This window comes from Taudactylus pleione, unplaced genomic scaffold (genome assembly GCF_031769625.1).
Source record: "Taudactylus pleione unplaced genomic scaffold, aTauple2 ptg000155l, whole genome shotgun sequence".
Classification (NCBI taxonomy): Eukaryota; Metazoa; Chordata; class Amphibia; order Anura; family Myobatrachidae; genus Taudactylus; species Taudactylus pleione.
In genome coordinates, this window is record NW_028284557.1 from 5,080,524 (window position 1) to 5,095,009 (window position 14,486).

The 14,486-nt window shown below is 48.1% G+C and overlaps 1 protein-coding gene across 7 annotated transcripts in view; it reads left to right on the top strand.

The window, feature by feature from the left end:
- Positions 1-14,486, top strand: part of CDK12 (cyclin dependent kinase 12) — a 189,145-nt gene that overhangs the window by 73,052 nt on the left and 101,607 nt on the right. For all 7 annotated transcript variants that reach the window (XR_015878797.1, XR_015878798.1, XM_088474618.1 and 4 more), the window contains one exon: positions 12,652-12,783. Coding sequence is in view for 5 of the 7 variants with exons in the window: in XM_088474618.1 (XP_088330744.1) it covers positions 12,652-12,783 (132 nt within the window). In the remaining 2 variants the exon portion in view is untranslated. The remainder of the gene's footprint in view (positions 1-12,651; positions 12,784-14,486) is intronic.

The following is a 14,486-nucleotide window of genomic DNA, read 5'->3' on the forward strand; positions in this document are numbered from 1 at the left end:
CCCAGTGGATGGTGGCTGTAGCCGGATATTGCCATGTACTACAGAGTCTCCCAATGAATTATTAGGGAAATAAGATTTTGTGCTTTAGTTAAATCCATAATTGTATTTAAGGCTTTGTATTCACTTGGCAAATACGTAGACACCTGGTTGAACTGCAGATACAGAAGTGATCTAGGAACTGGGTCAGATGGTGCATACTATGGACAGTAAGGTCCCACTGTGGATTAAAGTGACTTTGGATACCTCCTCCCGTGTGGGCTTTCAGACATACTAAAGAAGTATGCCATAAAGCACCATCACTCCTCTACAGTTAGATTTAAGACTGATCTCTGACTGTTTAGTTCCCCTAATTTTTAATTTGTTCTGTTTGCTGTCTTTCAGGTTAAAACTTCAGATAGAACAATTTTTTTTTTTATCAGTGCACCAATAAAAATTATTATTTTTTTTTTTTTTGCTTTGATGTTTAGACCAATTTAGAGTTGAGGGTTGAACTCCTGAATTCAATGGAAATATATTTGCCCTAACACTGAAGGAATGAGGGTCTCGATCAAAATTTATCACTTCTAATATAATAGCCTGAAGGCACGAAGTATAAAACGTTTGGTGCAGCAATAAAAACCCATGTCTTGCAGGTTCAACTTTTTTTTCTGATGGGGTATGTTATCGTCCTATGGCTGTTTGCTACTTTCTGGTCTGTCATGTGAGAAAAGAGGCTGGGTGAAGTACTCCTGTAAATGGAGCTTGCTGCCCGAATTTCAATTGTAAACTAAAGATTTTTATTCTGTTGTACTCTTCATAGTGAGGATGTGGCGAGGTGGAAACTCTATTTGAGCTTTTCCAGGTCCATCACCAGTCCCATCCCAAGAGCAGTGTCCCTGAATGATGACATGGATCTGGGAAGGCTTCAAGTCCATTTTTATGTAGTGGCTGGGGTCTTCCTTAGGCATATTATGACTTAGTGGGTGTATAAGGTGCTGAGAAAATAACTGGTAGAGTTTTCAGTTTCTAAAGTTCAATAGACCTAAGAGCAGAATAGTGTAACGTTCTCGTGACGGGCAGATTTTCAATGTCTGCAGAGTTGGTTCACTGGACTCTATAAATAATAATGTGCCTACACAGATTAAAGATAAAAAAGCAAGCCTTCAGAGAATGAAGGAAGTTTTCCTCCATACATCTCTAGATGCAGAATACAAAATCATCTTCAATGGTTTTTGATCATAATCAGATGAGAAAAAAACATAGCATAATATTGTACAGAGAAGAAGTCTACTACAGGTTGAGTATCCCATATCCAAATATTCCGAAATACGGACTTTTTTTTGGCATGACTGAGATAATGAAACCTATGATTTTTGATGGTTCAATGTACACAAACTTTGTCTAAGGCACAAATTATTCAAAATATTGTATAAAATTACCTTCAGGCTTTGTGTATTAAGGTGTAAATGAAACATAAATTTCATTTGTGTACACAAACTTTGTTTGAGCCACAAAATTATTGTATAAAATTGCCTGCAGGCTGTATGTATAAGGTGTATACAACAGATAAATGCATTCTGTGTGTATATTGGGGACCTATTCCCAAGATATTTCATTATGGTATGCAATTATTCCAAAATACAGAATATTCCGTTATCCAAAATACCCTTGGTCTCAAGCATTTTGGATATGGGAGACTCGACCTGTATGTGGTCCTTTATTGATGGGAAACTGTGCAATAACCTCTCCAACAACGAAAGTAGAGTATATTCACTGCTTTCTACTTCAGGGTCCATAGGGGGTCCACAGGGTTGACCTTGGGGTAATAGCTGGATCTGGATCCACGGGCACCACGCAGTTAAAGCTTTGCTGCTCCCAGGATGCACTTGGGTCCGTCCTCCTCTATACCCCGCCCCCGACCACAGGCACCTCAGTTTTAGTTGGTGCCCGGCCGGAGTCGGGTCACCCTGCGCAGTGGGGCTGCATAAGCAGCCCCATAGCTTTATTTTTAAAGAAGATTTTATTATTTTATTTTTACTATCTTCAGAGCGGCAGCATCAGACTGTCCTTCTGGACGTCCACGCTGCCGCTCCAACAGCCCCGCTGGCGCTGCAACGCCGGTACTGATCCGGGGATCGCAGCGGGACCCCGGAGTCAGTGCTAGCGTGGCTCCGGGAGCTCCCACTGACTGCTGCCGGACTCAAGGGGTCTTCGCACTGCACGCGGGGGAAATGCAGTCTTCATGCCGCCGGTCTCTGGGGACAGACCAGCGGCGCTAGTAGCGGCGGCGGGCTCCCCCCCTATGTGGCATACCCCGCGTGTCTGCTGACCTCCAGGGTGTAAGACCGGCGGGGAACCGGCTTCCCTGGGGGTTTAATACTAGCAGGGGAGGCAGCCTTCCCTGCTTTACCGCTCCTCCCCTCAGCCCAGCGCGCCTTCTCTCATGCGTGCTGGCGTTGCTGGGCTGTTATCTCCTGGCCACTCCTCCTCAGTGCTCTCCGGCGGCCATCTTCAGGCAGCATCGCAGAGCTCCCAGGCAGGCTTCCAGTGGACCAGTCCCCCTTCGTACCTCTCCCCTGATCAGGACAGTGTTCGCAGCGCTATAGCCCTCCCGGACACTGAATCTGGGAGGTTGATTGTAGCGGAAGGTGCAGTGAGTATATCTTCTATGCATGGTATGTGACTATTGCTAGTGCTGCTGTCTGTGCTTATTTCTACTTACTGTCAGCTTTTTACCTATCCCTTTCCTTCTCCTATGGCCCGCAGGTGCGTGGGGGAGGGGTGTTCTTTCTGTGTACCTCACTTATATAGATCTACGTATTTGTGAGGTCCGTCGCATACAGCGGTGTGCTACTCAGTACCAGATGTGGGCTGTTTGTGTTACATACTTGGGAGTGCGTGGGTGTTATACGCCTTACCTCGTTTCGGTGATACGCTTTTATTGCGAAAAGTTTGTGTCATGTCTGATGAGGAGAATGAGCGCTCTGTGGCTCCTGAGTTGTTGGCAGGAGTTGACGGGGCGGATTTGTCTCAGGACGGTCTGTGCGGGCGGTGCCAGTTGGTACCTGGACCTTCTAAACCCCCGGTGGCGCAGGATCCTCCGTGGGCGATGTTTACGCAAGTGCTGGCGTCGATCGCGGACCGACTTGCGGTCCCGACTGCGGCCCCTTCTAGGGTGTTGCCCCAGCCTACCATCCCCCGTTCCCCGGGTGTGACGCGTCTGGTGCAGTCTCCTCCCGGGTCTCAGACTGTGGGTCCTTATGCGGGTTTGCCTGTATACGTGCAATCCCCCACGGTGCTGCAGCAGTCGATGGTACCTTTTCAGGGGTATCCTCAGGCGGTACCCCCTCCCTGGGTGGACGTCCTCTCCAGCTCTGTTCAGAGCCTGGCTGCTTCGTCATCGGCCTTTCAATCTATGTTGCACAGTGATTTGCCCCCACGGGCGTCAAAGCGACCCATTCTGGCTTCACTGGCGGCTCAGTTCATGGTCACGGACGTGTCTTCGGATGACGGGGAGATCCATGAGGACTCTGACTCGGATGCCGGGGCCCAGGAGGTGGAGGCTAAGTCTTCCATTAATGTGCCGGCATTGGTTAGGGCGGTGCGGGCCATCCTTCATATTGAGGAGGTTGTGCCGGCCCCCAGGTCAAAGTACCCAAATTTTAAGAAGGCCAAAGTAGCTTAGACGGTTTTTCCCCTGTCCGACCAGTTAACGGATCATATGGCGGGGGCCTGGCAGTTGCCCAGCAAGAAGTTCCAACCGCAGAAGCGGTTTCCGGAGGCTCATTGCAGGAAGTGGGAAACTCCGCCCGCGGTGGATTCCCACGTTACCCGCTTAATTAAAAGTGCTACGCTGCCTTTGCCGTCGATCTCCTCCCTGAAAGATCCCACGGACAGGAAAGTGGAGACTTGTTTGAAGTCTATCTGCTCTCTCTCGGGGGCGGTGGCTCGTCCGTCCATGGCCATCTCTTGGGTGGCTAAGGCCATCGAGGGCTGGGCCAACGCTTTGGAGGATACCTTTCCTGAGGATGCTCCGGAGATCCAGAGAGCGTTGATAGGTCAAATGAGGGATGCGGCTTCCTACATTGGGGAAGCATCGTTAGATGTAAGCCTGCTGACCTCTCGGGTGTCGGCTGCAGCGGTGTCGGCGCGTCGGTCCTTACCTTTTAATGGGGAGTTGCTTTTTGGTCCGGACTTGGACAAAATTGTGGACACTCTGGCTAAATCAAAATCAGCCTTCCTGCCTTCGGCTTCTGCACCTACCAAGGTACGGAGCTCTGCCTTTCGGTCCTTTCGGGTTCAGGGCAAGGCCAGAGGTCAGTCCTTCCCGAGGCAGTCGACGACCAAGGCCGCTTCTAAGCCCAAGAAGCAGGCCTGGAGTGCCAGGCGCCCTTCTTCCAAGCAGGAAGATAAACCTTCTGCCTGATGGGACGGGCCTCCCTCTGGGGGACCGCAGAGTGGGAGGCCGACTTCTTCAATTTGCCCAGTGCTGGCACAATACCACCACGGATGCCTGGGTTCGAGAAGTGGTCTCCCAGGGGTACGCCCTGTCTTTTCGGCACAGACCGCCCCACCAGTTTTTCTGCACGAGTCCTTCTCAGGATACGACCAAGACTTTACAGACTCAGGAAGCTATAGAGTCCTTGCTGAAAGCAGGGGTCATTGTTCCCGTTCCTCAATTACAACGAGGAACGGGGTACTATTCTCTGTTTCTGGTGCGGAAACCCAATGGTTCTCATCGCCCTATCCTCAACTTGAAGTCTCTGAACAAATTCCTCAGAGTTCCCAAGTTCAGGATGGAAACGTTACGTTCCATCATTCTGGCGATGGAACCGGGGGATTACATGGTGTCCCTGGATATCCAGGACGCCTACCTCCATGTTCCGATAGCACCTTCGCACCAGCGGTATCTGAGGTTCGCTATCCTTCAACACCACTATCAGTTCCGGGCGCTACCGTTTGGTCTCTCCACGGCACCGAGGGTGTTCACGAAGATTATGGCGGTCATGGCCGCACATCTTCGGAATTAGAATGTCTGGCTGCTGCCATACCTGGACGACCTCCTGTTGCTGGAGAGCTCCCTGGAGGTACTGCTTCAACATCTCAACCTGACGATCGCTTGCCTGCAAGCGCACGGGTGGCTGATAAATTGGAAAAAGTCCTCCCTGATTCCATCTCAGCGGATGGTTCATTTGGGAGCCCTGCTGGATTCTCGTCAGCAAAGGATCTTCCTGACCCCGGAGAAGGTCTCCTCCCTGCAGCTGCGGATACACAGTTGCCTGAGCAGTTGCCGCCTGTCGGTCCATTCGGCTATGAGAGTTCTGGGCTCCATGGTGTCAACATTCGACATGGTGGAATTTGCCCAGTTCCATTCCCGGCCCCTGCAGGGGATGATTCTGTCGGAATGGAACGGGTTACCTCACCGTATCCGCTCTCAGTTGCTGGTGTTGTCCCCGGAGGTTCGTCAGTCTTTGGCTTGGTGGCTTCAGACAGCTCATCTGCTCGAGGGGTGCCCCTTTTGGATCCCGGACTGGGTCCTGCTCACGACGGATGCCAGTCTTCGGGGTTGGGGGGCAGTGACCGGCTCATTATCGCTTCAGGGTCGTTGGTCCGCGGAAGAAGCTCTTCTTCCCATCAACATTCTGGAACTGCGGGCAGTATACAGGGCCCTGCAGTCATCCGGCCCCGCTCTTCACGGAAGGGCGGTTCAGGTGCAGTCCGACAACGCCACCACGGTGGCGTACATCAACCACCAAGGAGGAACTCGCAGTCGGGCAGCGATGTCGGAGGTGTCTCGCATTCTTGCTTGGGCGGAGTTTCACATTCCAGTGATCTCGGCATTCTTCATTCCCGGAGTCCTCAATTGGGAGGCGGACTTCCTCAGCCGTCACGACGTGCATCCCGGTGAATGGTCACTTCACCCAGAGGTGTTTCAGCTACTCGTGGACAGGTGGGGGCTGCCGGAGCTGGACTTGATGGCCTCCCGTCACTATCACAAGTTGCCCATTTACGGGTCAAGGACAAGAGACGCAGGCGCCTGTCTGGTAGACGCGCTGTCGGTGAAATGGACGTTTCACCTGGCGTATCTGTTTCCTCCGATATCCCTACTTCCTCGGGTTCTGCGGAAATTCAAGCAGGACGGCGGCACGCTCGTGCTGGTAGCTCCGGCGTGGCTCAGGCATCCTTGGTACTCCGATCTGAGGTGCCTCTCCATCGACGCTCCGTACCTTCTTCCTCAGCGTCAGGACCTATTGTCTCAAGGGCCCTGCCTTTACCCGGATCTGGGTCGGCTGTCTTTGACGGCGTGGCTCTTGAGACAGCCGTCTTAAGGTCTCGGGGTTTCTCCAGTTCGGTCATTGGTACCATGCTTAGGGCACGCAAGCCTGCTTCCGCACGGATTTACCATAGGGTGTGGCACACTTACTTTCGGTGGTGTGAATCCAGAAGCTATGATCCTCAGGTGTTCCGGGTTTCCAGAATCTTGGAATTCCTTCAATCAGGTTTGTACCTCGGCTTACGCCTTGCCTCTCTGAAGGTTCATGTGTCTGCTTTGTCCGTGTGGTTTCAACGACGGATTGCTACACTGCCAGATGTTCACACCTTTTTCCAGGGTGTTCTCAGGATCCAGCCTCCCTTTGTGCCTCCGGTGGCTCCTTGGGACTTGGCGGTGGTACTACGGGTCTTGCAGGGTCCTCCTTTTGAGCCGCTTGAGTCGGTGGAACTCAAGTGGCTGACGTTTAAGACCGTTTTTCTCCTGGCAATTGCTTCTGCCAGGAGGGTGTCAGAATTGGGGGCGCTTTCCTGTCGCCTTCCTTTTCTGATTCTTCACCAGGACAGAGCGGTGCTCTGCACTCGTCCTGAGTTTTTGCCCAAAGTGGTTTCCAAGTTCCACATTAATCAGGAACTTGTTGTGCCAGCTTTTCAGTCACCTGATCTTTCAGTTGGTGAGGCTTCCTTAGATGTAGTCTGGGCACTTAGAATTTATGTGGACCGGACTGCTTCGGTTAGGAAGTTGGATTCATTGTTTGTCCTTAGGTTTTCACAAGAGGGGTTGGCCTGCCAACAAGCAAACGTTAGCCCGTTGGCTTTGTTCCGTTATTTGTGAGGCTTATGCACAGGAGGGTTTACCTGTGCAAGCCTCTGTTAAGGCTCATTCCACTCGTTCTGTGGGTCCCTCTTGGGCTGCTAGACGTGGCGCCTCTGCTGTTCAGCTGTGTAAGGCGGCCACTTGGTCTTCAATTCAAACGTTTTTGAGGCTCTATGCGTTTGACACCTTCACCTCTCAGGATGCATCCTTCGGGCGCCGGGTGCTCCTTTCAGCACAGGAGCGTCCCCGCCCTTAGTTGAACTGCTTTGGGACATCCCCAAGGTCAACCCTGTGGACCCCCTATGGACCCTGAAGTAGAAAACAAGAGATATGGTAAGAACTTACCTTTGTTATCTCTGTTTCTACGAAGTCCATAGGGTCCACAGGGCGCCCGCCCTGACGCACCTGGCTTCATATGGGCTATGTGACTGGTCACCGGTTTTCCGTCTCCCATTTCTGTGAGTATGGTTTCTTGTGTGTTCCAGTCTTCCTTCTCTCTGTTTAGTCTCCTCCTCCGGCCTTAGCTGCTTACCAACTGAGGTGCCTGTGTTCGGGGGCGGGGTATAGAGGAGAACGGACCCAAGTGCATCCTGGGAGCAGCAAAGCTTTAACTGCGTGGTGCCCATGGATCCAGATCCAGCTATACCCCAAGGTCAACCCTGTGGACCCTATGGACTTCGTAGAAACAGAGATCACAAAGGTAAGTTCTTACCATATCTCTTATTTGCCTTCATATGATGTGTATACCAAAAAATAAATAATGGTGGATAGGAGACTGTTGGGCCATTCCGTGTCAGTTCAACACACTTTGTTAAAAATTGACCTCACCAGCTCAGATTTTGTTCAAATTTGGTATACGGAGAGTCTATATGTAGTCTAAGAAAAAAAAAAAAAAGTTTATATAAATATCTCTTGGCGTTTCCAAAATATGGCTATGTAAAGTTTTCAAAAACTCACAACCAGCATATTTTCAAATCACCCTAGCAGCTCTCCTAATTAAGCTACAGAGGTGGGAGCCTCCAAGGATCCTGATAAGCAGTCAACATGATTAGCAACAGTGCCACCCAGGATCTCCTATGATGGGAGCTCTTCTATTCTGGAACCGATGGTTCCATTTCACTTTAGACACATGAGTGAGAGGCATCGTTAGTCAATGATATGTAATGCATCTCCTGGGCTTACCCTTTTAAACCGTTTTTAATTTGAGGTGTTCATGGAAACAAAACCAGGTGTCCTGTGTGTTTAGGTACAGCCATCCTGTCTTTAAATACCACAAAAAAAATCACTGAAAATCTGCAATTTTGTAAAACTACTATTAACTACATTTCACAAATTTGTTATTTAAAAGTTAAGATTTCAACCTTCTAGTTCTTCTTTCAGAAAAAGCTACCACTAATTATAGAAGTGCATTTTCAACTGAGTGTCGCAAGTGTTATCCCCATACTTTACTGTTTTTGCTCCTTGGCAGTTAAACTTATTCTCATCCTTACATCCTTGAAGCTTTTAAGTTGGTGAACTTTGAAGTTTCTTACATTTAAAATCACTTTTCTTTTTGCTATTGTCATCTCTTACAGATGAAGACAAGGCTGTTCTAAAGCTGGGTACACATTTGTCAATAGATCACTCGATCTATCAGCAAGCGATGTATCGCGAGTGCATCGGCGGGTGTTTACACCCGACATGTCTGAGCGACGTAGTGCAGACGTATTGGGTCGGCTCTGCAACACAGCCAATGTTGATATATATGAAGGATATATCTGTGCATCTGCATACGGACAACCTGCCAAATGCCTGTACACTTGCTGCAGGGATGGTGGACACTAACATCTTAACTGGGTGGGTAAATTACAATGTCTGCCCAGTTGTGATGTCCTGCCAGACATATCGAATGCCAGATTGGTAAGTGTGTGTGTGTATAGCTTTAAGCCAAATGTTTTGTCCAAATTCCACTTAAATCAGATTGTCATTCTGACCATGGACAGTAGTGGGTTTCTGGAAAAGGACCCCTTCTCTTGTTGGATTTTGACAGTTCTTTGAGGACCTATGTTGATAAGACTCGAGAGCTTCACAAAATGGATGACCATTTGGCCCTCTGATGCTTGTCTGTGCAAGGCTTATAGTGGAGTACCGGCAATATCTGTGAGCACATTCCACCAGATTGGTTAGTGGCCTTTGTGCAGTGTAGCATGGGGCAACATTGGGACATCTCCATGGTTCCAATGTACCTGACTGTATGATGGAGAATATGGGATATTTGTTACAAAGTCTTTTCTTCTGAATTTGTTGTTGGATACCCAACTCTTTATGTTCCGATTTATATAATTTGAAGTTCAAATTAATAGTCAGGGCCGGACTAAGGTCTGTGCGGGCCCCTATTAAATATGGACGATATAGTAATGCCCCCGTAGCAATGGCCCCAGATGTAGTAATGGCCCCAGTAGCAGTGCCCCCAGATGTAGTGCGCCTAGTAGTGAAGCCGTTTATACTGAAAAAAACAAAATACTCTACTTACTTTATGCCCCGCTTTCGTCTCTCCCATTGTGCACTGCGGGAGCCGGAAGCCTCCGGCTGGCGCTGTGGGGAGGGAGCCGGGCGCCCGCTGTTAACAAAATATCAGCGGGCGCCCGGCTAATGGAGCCTACCTGCGGCGCCAGGGTTAGGTGGGCCAGAGGAAGCTGAACTGGTTGTCTCCCGTTCCGGCCCACTTTAACCCCTGGTGGGTGTGGGGACCCTTGATGTGTGGTGGCCCAGGGACCGCCCCTGTCGCCACCGCCCCCCCCCCCCTTTAATCCGGCCCTGTTGATAGTAGGATGCCTACAGCTTTTTTTAATATATATATTTGTTTTGTAAATGGTCTTCCTCTCTCCCCCTTCGCTAGTAACACTGGTTTCTATCAGGCAGCAGAGGTTCCCAAGGCACCCCAACAGTTCAGGTTTTAAGGAGATATCCGTGGTTTAGCACAGGTGGTTAAATCACCTGTTAAGTCACCTGTGGTCAAGCTTGGATACCCTTCAAACCAGGACTGTTAGGGTGCCTTGAGGACAGAGTTTGGGAACCTCTCTGCTATGAAATATAGAGGGCGAGGAGTTCAGAGTTGTGTACATTTTCATAATGCCAAACCCCTGCCTAAGCCTTCTGTGCCCCATCATAGTTCGTGTCCCTCAATATAGTCTGAGAAAGGGATTTGATGTAAGTAAAAAAATACTGATTCATATGCTGTCTTGGGGCCGTATTCAATTAGCGACGAAAACGGACGTTTTATTGCCCTTGGCGAAACGGCCGTTTTTCGCCAAAAATCTGATATTTTTGCCAAAAAAACAGGCAAACTCACTTGGCGAAAAAAAAATGCAAAATCCCTATTTTTGGCTAAAAAATTTGGGGATTTCTTTCAGAACCCTTTGGAACCCCCCCCTCCCCCCGCCCCCCTAATAATAATTTACCCCCCAAAAAATGTGTAAGTTGCGCACTTTGGCGAAAAATGACCGCGCAATTTTGGGTGAAAGAAAATTTACAAAGCAAATTTTTTTCCCAGGAAATTACTGTTCCACGTAAATTGGGGGTACATTAAAATGGGTGCAAGTATATATTCGTGTTGTAAAAACTGTAAGAAACCGCCTGCTGCGACTGCGTGCGATGTTTAAAACACTTCACACATCCGTACCGTCCCCCGAAAAATCAGACCCAGTGCATTAAAACCATTTTCAACGGTTTTATTTTTTACCGAAAATTGCGCGGTCGTTTTTCGCCAAAGTGCGCAACTTACAACATTTTTGGGGGGTAATTCATCACTAGAGGGGGTGTCCCCACATTTTTAGCCAAAAATAGGGATTTTGCATTTTTTGTTTGCCTGGTCTGGGATGGAGAAAACTAATCTCCAGGTTTTTTTTTTGCCAATTGCGTTTTCGCCTTTTTCTTGGCGAAAATATCTCTGTTTTCACAATTGAATACGGCCCTATAACACCTTTCTATGCCTCTAAATCCTGGTTTTAACTATTACTTGATTCTCTTTTCCATGCTGTCCTATGTAGTGCAGCAGAAAGGGGAGCAGAGTGTCTGTGCCAGAGGCTGGTAGATTTGAGTCCTCAAATGATCAGCTGAGCTCAAGCTCCATTTTGATTGGCGATCGCATTGGAAGGCTCTCCTTGGTGATGGGGGTCCATGCCTTACAATGGCACTATGCAGTCCCTAAAATAAGTATACATGGTAAAATGTTTCCTGACCACAAATTAATCTCTACTTACATTTATTCAACAATGTTACTTTGGAGGTACTGCAAATAGATATGAGGGTTTAATTCTCCAAATAAAAAGCTATGCCCAGGTTTACTTTCCTTTATGTATTGATTGTTATATTTTACTGTACAGTATGCCAGGGGTATTCAACTTGTGACCCTCCATCTACCCTGCACAATCTTGCTATTAAAGCATGCTAAAACTATGGCAGGGAATGCTGGGATGTGTAATTCTACAGCAGCTGGTGGGTCACATTGAATACCCCTGCTTATATGTAAACCGCCCCAGTCTGGCACTGTGAAGGATTAAGGTTGAATTGTGCCTGCCTACTGCTAGTGGAGTGTAATAGTAATGTCTGAGTCCTCATTGGCTTCAAAAGGGTTTAACAGTAAGTTAATACATTTAGTTTTCTACCCTTATAACAGTCCTTAAGATCTGCTATCCCTATAAATAATTAATGAAGAGGTGTAGACCAGGTCTTCTCAACATCAGTCCTCAAGTACTACCAACATGTTTTGTTTTATGGATTTCTTGAATCGTGTGGTAAAAAAAAGTGGTATATTATAGTTACCAAACTTTAGTGTGTCGCCTAAAACTTGATATTCTTTTGATTGTTGCTCGTTTGCCATTTAGATAATATACCTTTATTGGTTTAACTTTTATTATTGGGATGCGGACAAATTGTATTTGTATTCTGGCCAGAAATATTGCATTACTACACTTTTGGCACATAGCCTACACCCAGGCATTAATTTTGTCTTTGACATGGGACAAAGTTCGATGCAGTTACTTCCCAAGCAATGTGAAACGTTTTGAGGGTAACTGCTAAAGAAACCCCCTTATGTTTGCTCTCATTTAATTTATATAAGAAACACCAAGGAGGGTTGGAGTGTTTCCTATTTAACCTTGCCCCTCCCGCCCAGTACCATCCCGCATAGCGCAGCGTGGTCTAGGGGGCGTCTGATTCTCAGTGCCCCTTGCTGCAGCTGAACTCTGCACATGCTGAGATCAGTAGGACCGTGCTCAGGGGATCTTCACTTTAGATTCCGGAGCATGTGCCCCAAAGCGTCGTTTGCATGGTTTTCTGGGGTGCAATTTCGGGAGTAATGTCGGCGATTCCAGATCACTGTATCGCTCCCAAGGGCCCTTCTTTTACAGCCAGGTGAAGGAGAGACACTGCACGGTCGCATGGGATGCGACCATGTCAGTGAAAAGCAAGCTACTGCTAGGTAAGTGGTTAATGTGTGATGGTCACTTGTTTAGAAACATTCCTCTGCCGTATGCAGCACAACAGGTATTGGATATATTTCATTATGATAGTTACTTGTAACCTATTTTCTTATGTTTTCTCAGTATTCCAACTCCTGCTTTGGATCTGCTGGATCACATGTTGACCCTGGACCCCAACAAAAGATGCACTGCAGAGCAAGCCCTTTTAAGTGACTTTTTGAAGGATGTAGATGTTAGCAAGATGCCACCTCCAGAGTAAGCATCACACACAATTTTTGGTGTCACATGATATGTTATCACACAGAAACAGCTTGGAAAATAAGCTCTTCAGTATTTCAGAGCATTTTGCCTACTGGCATGAATGCCTCTCTTTGTACATAGTAACTGAACATTGTTTCAGCATTTGTTTTTCACTGGCCCTAGAGCCTACTTAGTTTTTTTTTTCATATTTGTTACTCTCCTAAAGTAGTGCTCATTCATTCTAATACAATTACAAACAAAAAACGAACACTGTAAGAAAAGCTTGTGTAATGCCAACCTAAAGCTGGGTAGTAGAGCAGGGAGCATGAAGCTATGATTAATCTCAGGCAGTAGTTAAAGAATGAATGGTTTTTATTATCTGATGATTGTATAAGGTCTCTGTCAGCAGGCAGGCAAGTTTGTAAAGTCACACACTAGCTTAAGGATAAATTTATTTCGCTACAGTTTCCTGGAAAAAGTGTAATCGGAAGATTGAAAAAAACATGTTGGTGTTTTTCTTAATCATTTTATTGTGGGAGCGCGCGCCTCACAAGCTGCTCGGCTGCTCAACATAGGTGTTCCCCAGGTGACGGTGAACACAGTGGTATCAGACCGTGCTATCATTCCACTCCTCTCTTCCAGCTTTTTTTGCTCCAGTTCTGCTGCAGGAATGGAAACTGTGTTTCTCTCTCCTTCCTAGATGATTGCAGAATGGCTCATTCCAGCCGATCTTCGTGCCTTGAGCATCAGGGGGTGGGTCTTTCAGTTAGAGTGAACTCTCTACGATCAGGGATCCAGAGCATGGAGGCCATCAAATCCTTGCTAGACATCTGGAACCAGTTTCTTCAAGTTCCGTTTTGGCCAGGTCGTCGTCTTCCTCAGTTGGCAATCGAACCTGTCCCCCGCCTGGTCCATTCAGTGGAGCCCCGGCTCTGTGTGTTTGCAGCAAATTACGGTTGGTGATGCCACGCATCACCAACTGAACTTGGTTTCAATGGTACGGTTGGTGCCTCGTCCGTCGATCTTGTGGAACATTAGTTTGTTGGGCATGTCTGTCTCCACTTATAGACCATTCAGTGTACCAGGTTCCACTCGCAGGACTTCCAGTGGGTAATTCTCCAAACTTGGATGGGTTGCTCTGCGTCCCTCTCATCCTGGTTTCTCGTTCTGTACGACAGCACAGCTCGAGCTCTGAGCCAACTTTCTGGCTCTCTTGGGGGCCCTATCCGTCCTCGCCGGCCGGTTCGCAGTCAGACGGACAACGACACTTTGGCATATGTACGTCACCCGGAAGGCAAAAGACCGCAGCGGCGATGGCGGAGGCAGCTTGAATCCTTTCCTGGGTGGAGACCTTTTTGTTACAACACTCTCAGCGGTGGTATTACCGATAGTGGGACACTGGACAGCGGACTTGCTCATCAGAACCACTTTTCTCCCAGGGCAGTGGTCACTCCATCCTGTGGTCTTCCTACAGTTCGTTCAGACGTGAGACCTTCTGCAGGGGGATCTCATGGCCTCTCTATACTTTTTAGAGGCTCCATAGGTAGTTTTTTTTGTCTTGGCTAAACCAAACCCATCCCTAATGCCTAAACTTCACCCTCCCTCTGTTGCCTAACCCTCCCCCAAGTGCCTAAACTTAAGCGCAGCCTAACCCTCGCCCTAGTGCCTAAACCTAATCGTCCCCTCTGGCAGCCTAACCCTAAATCTCCCCCAATTGC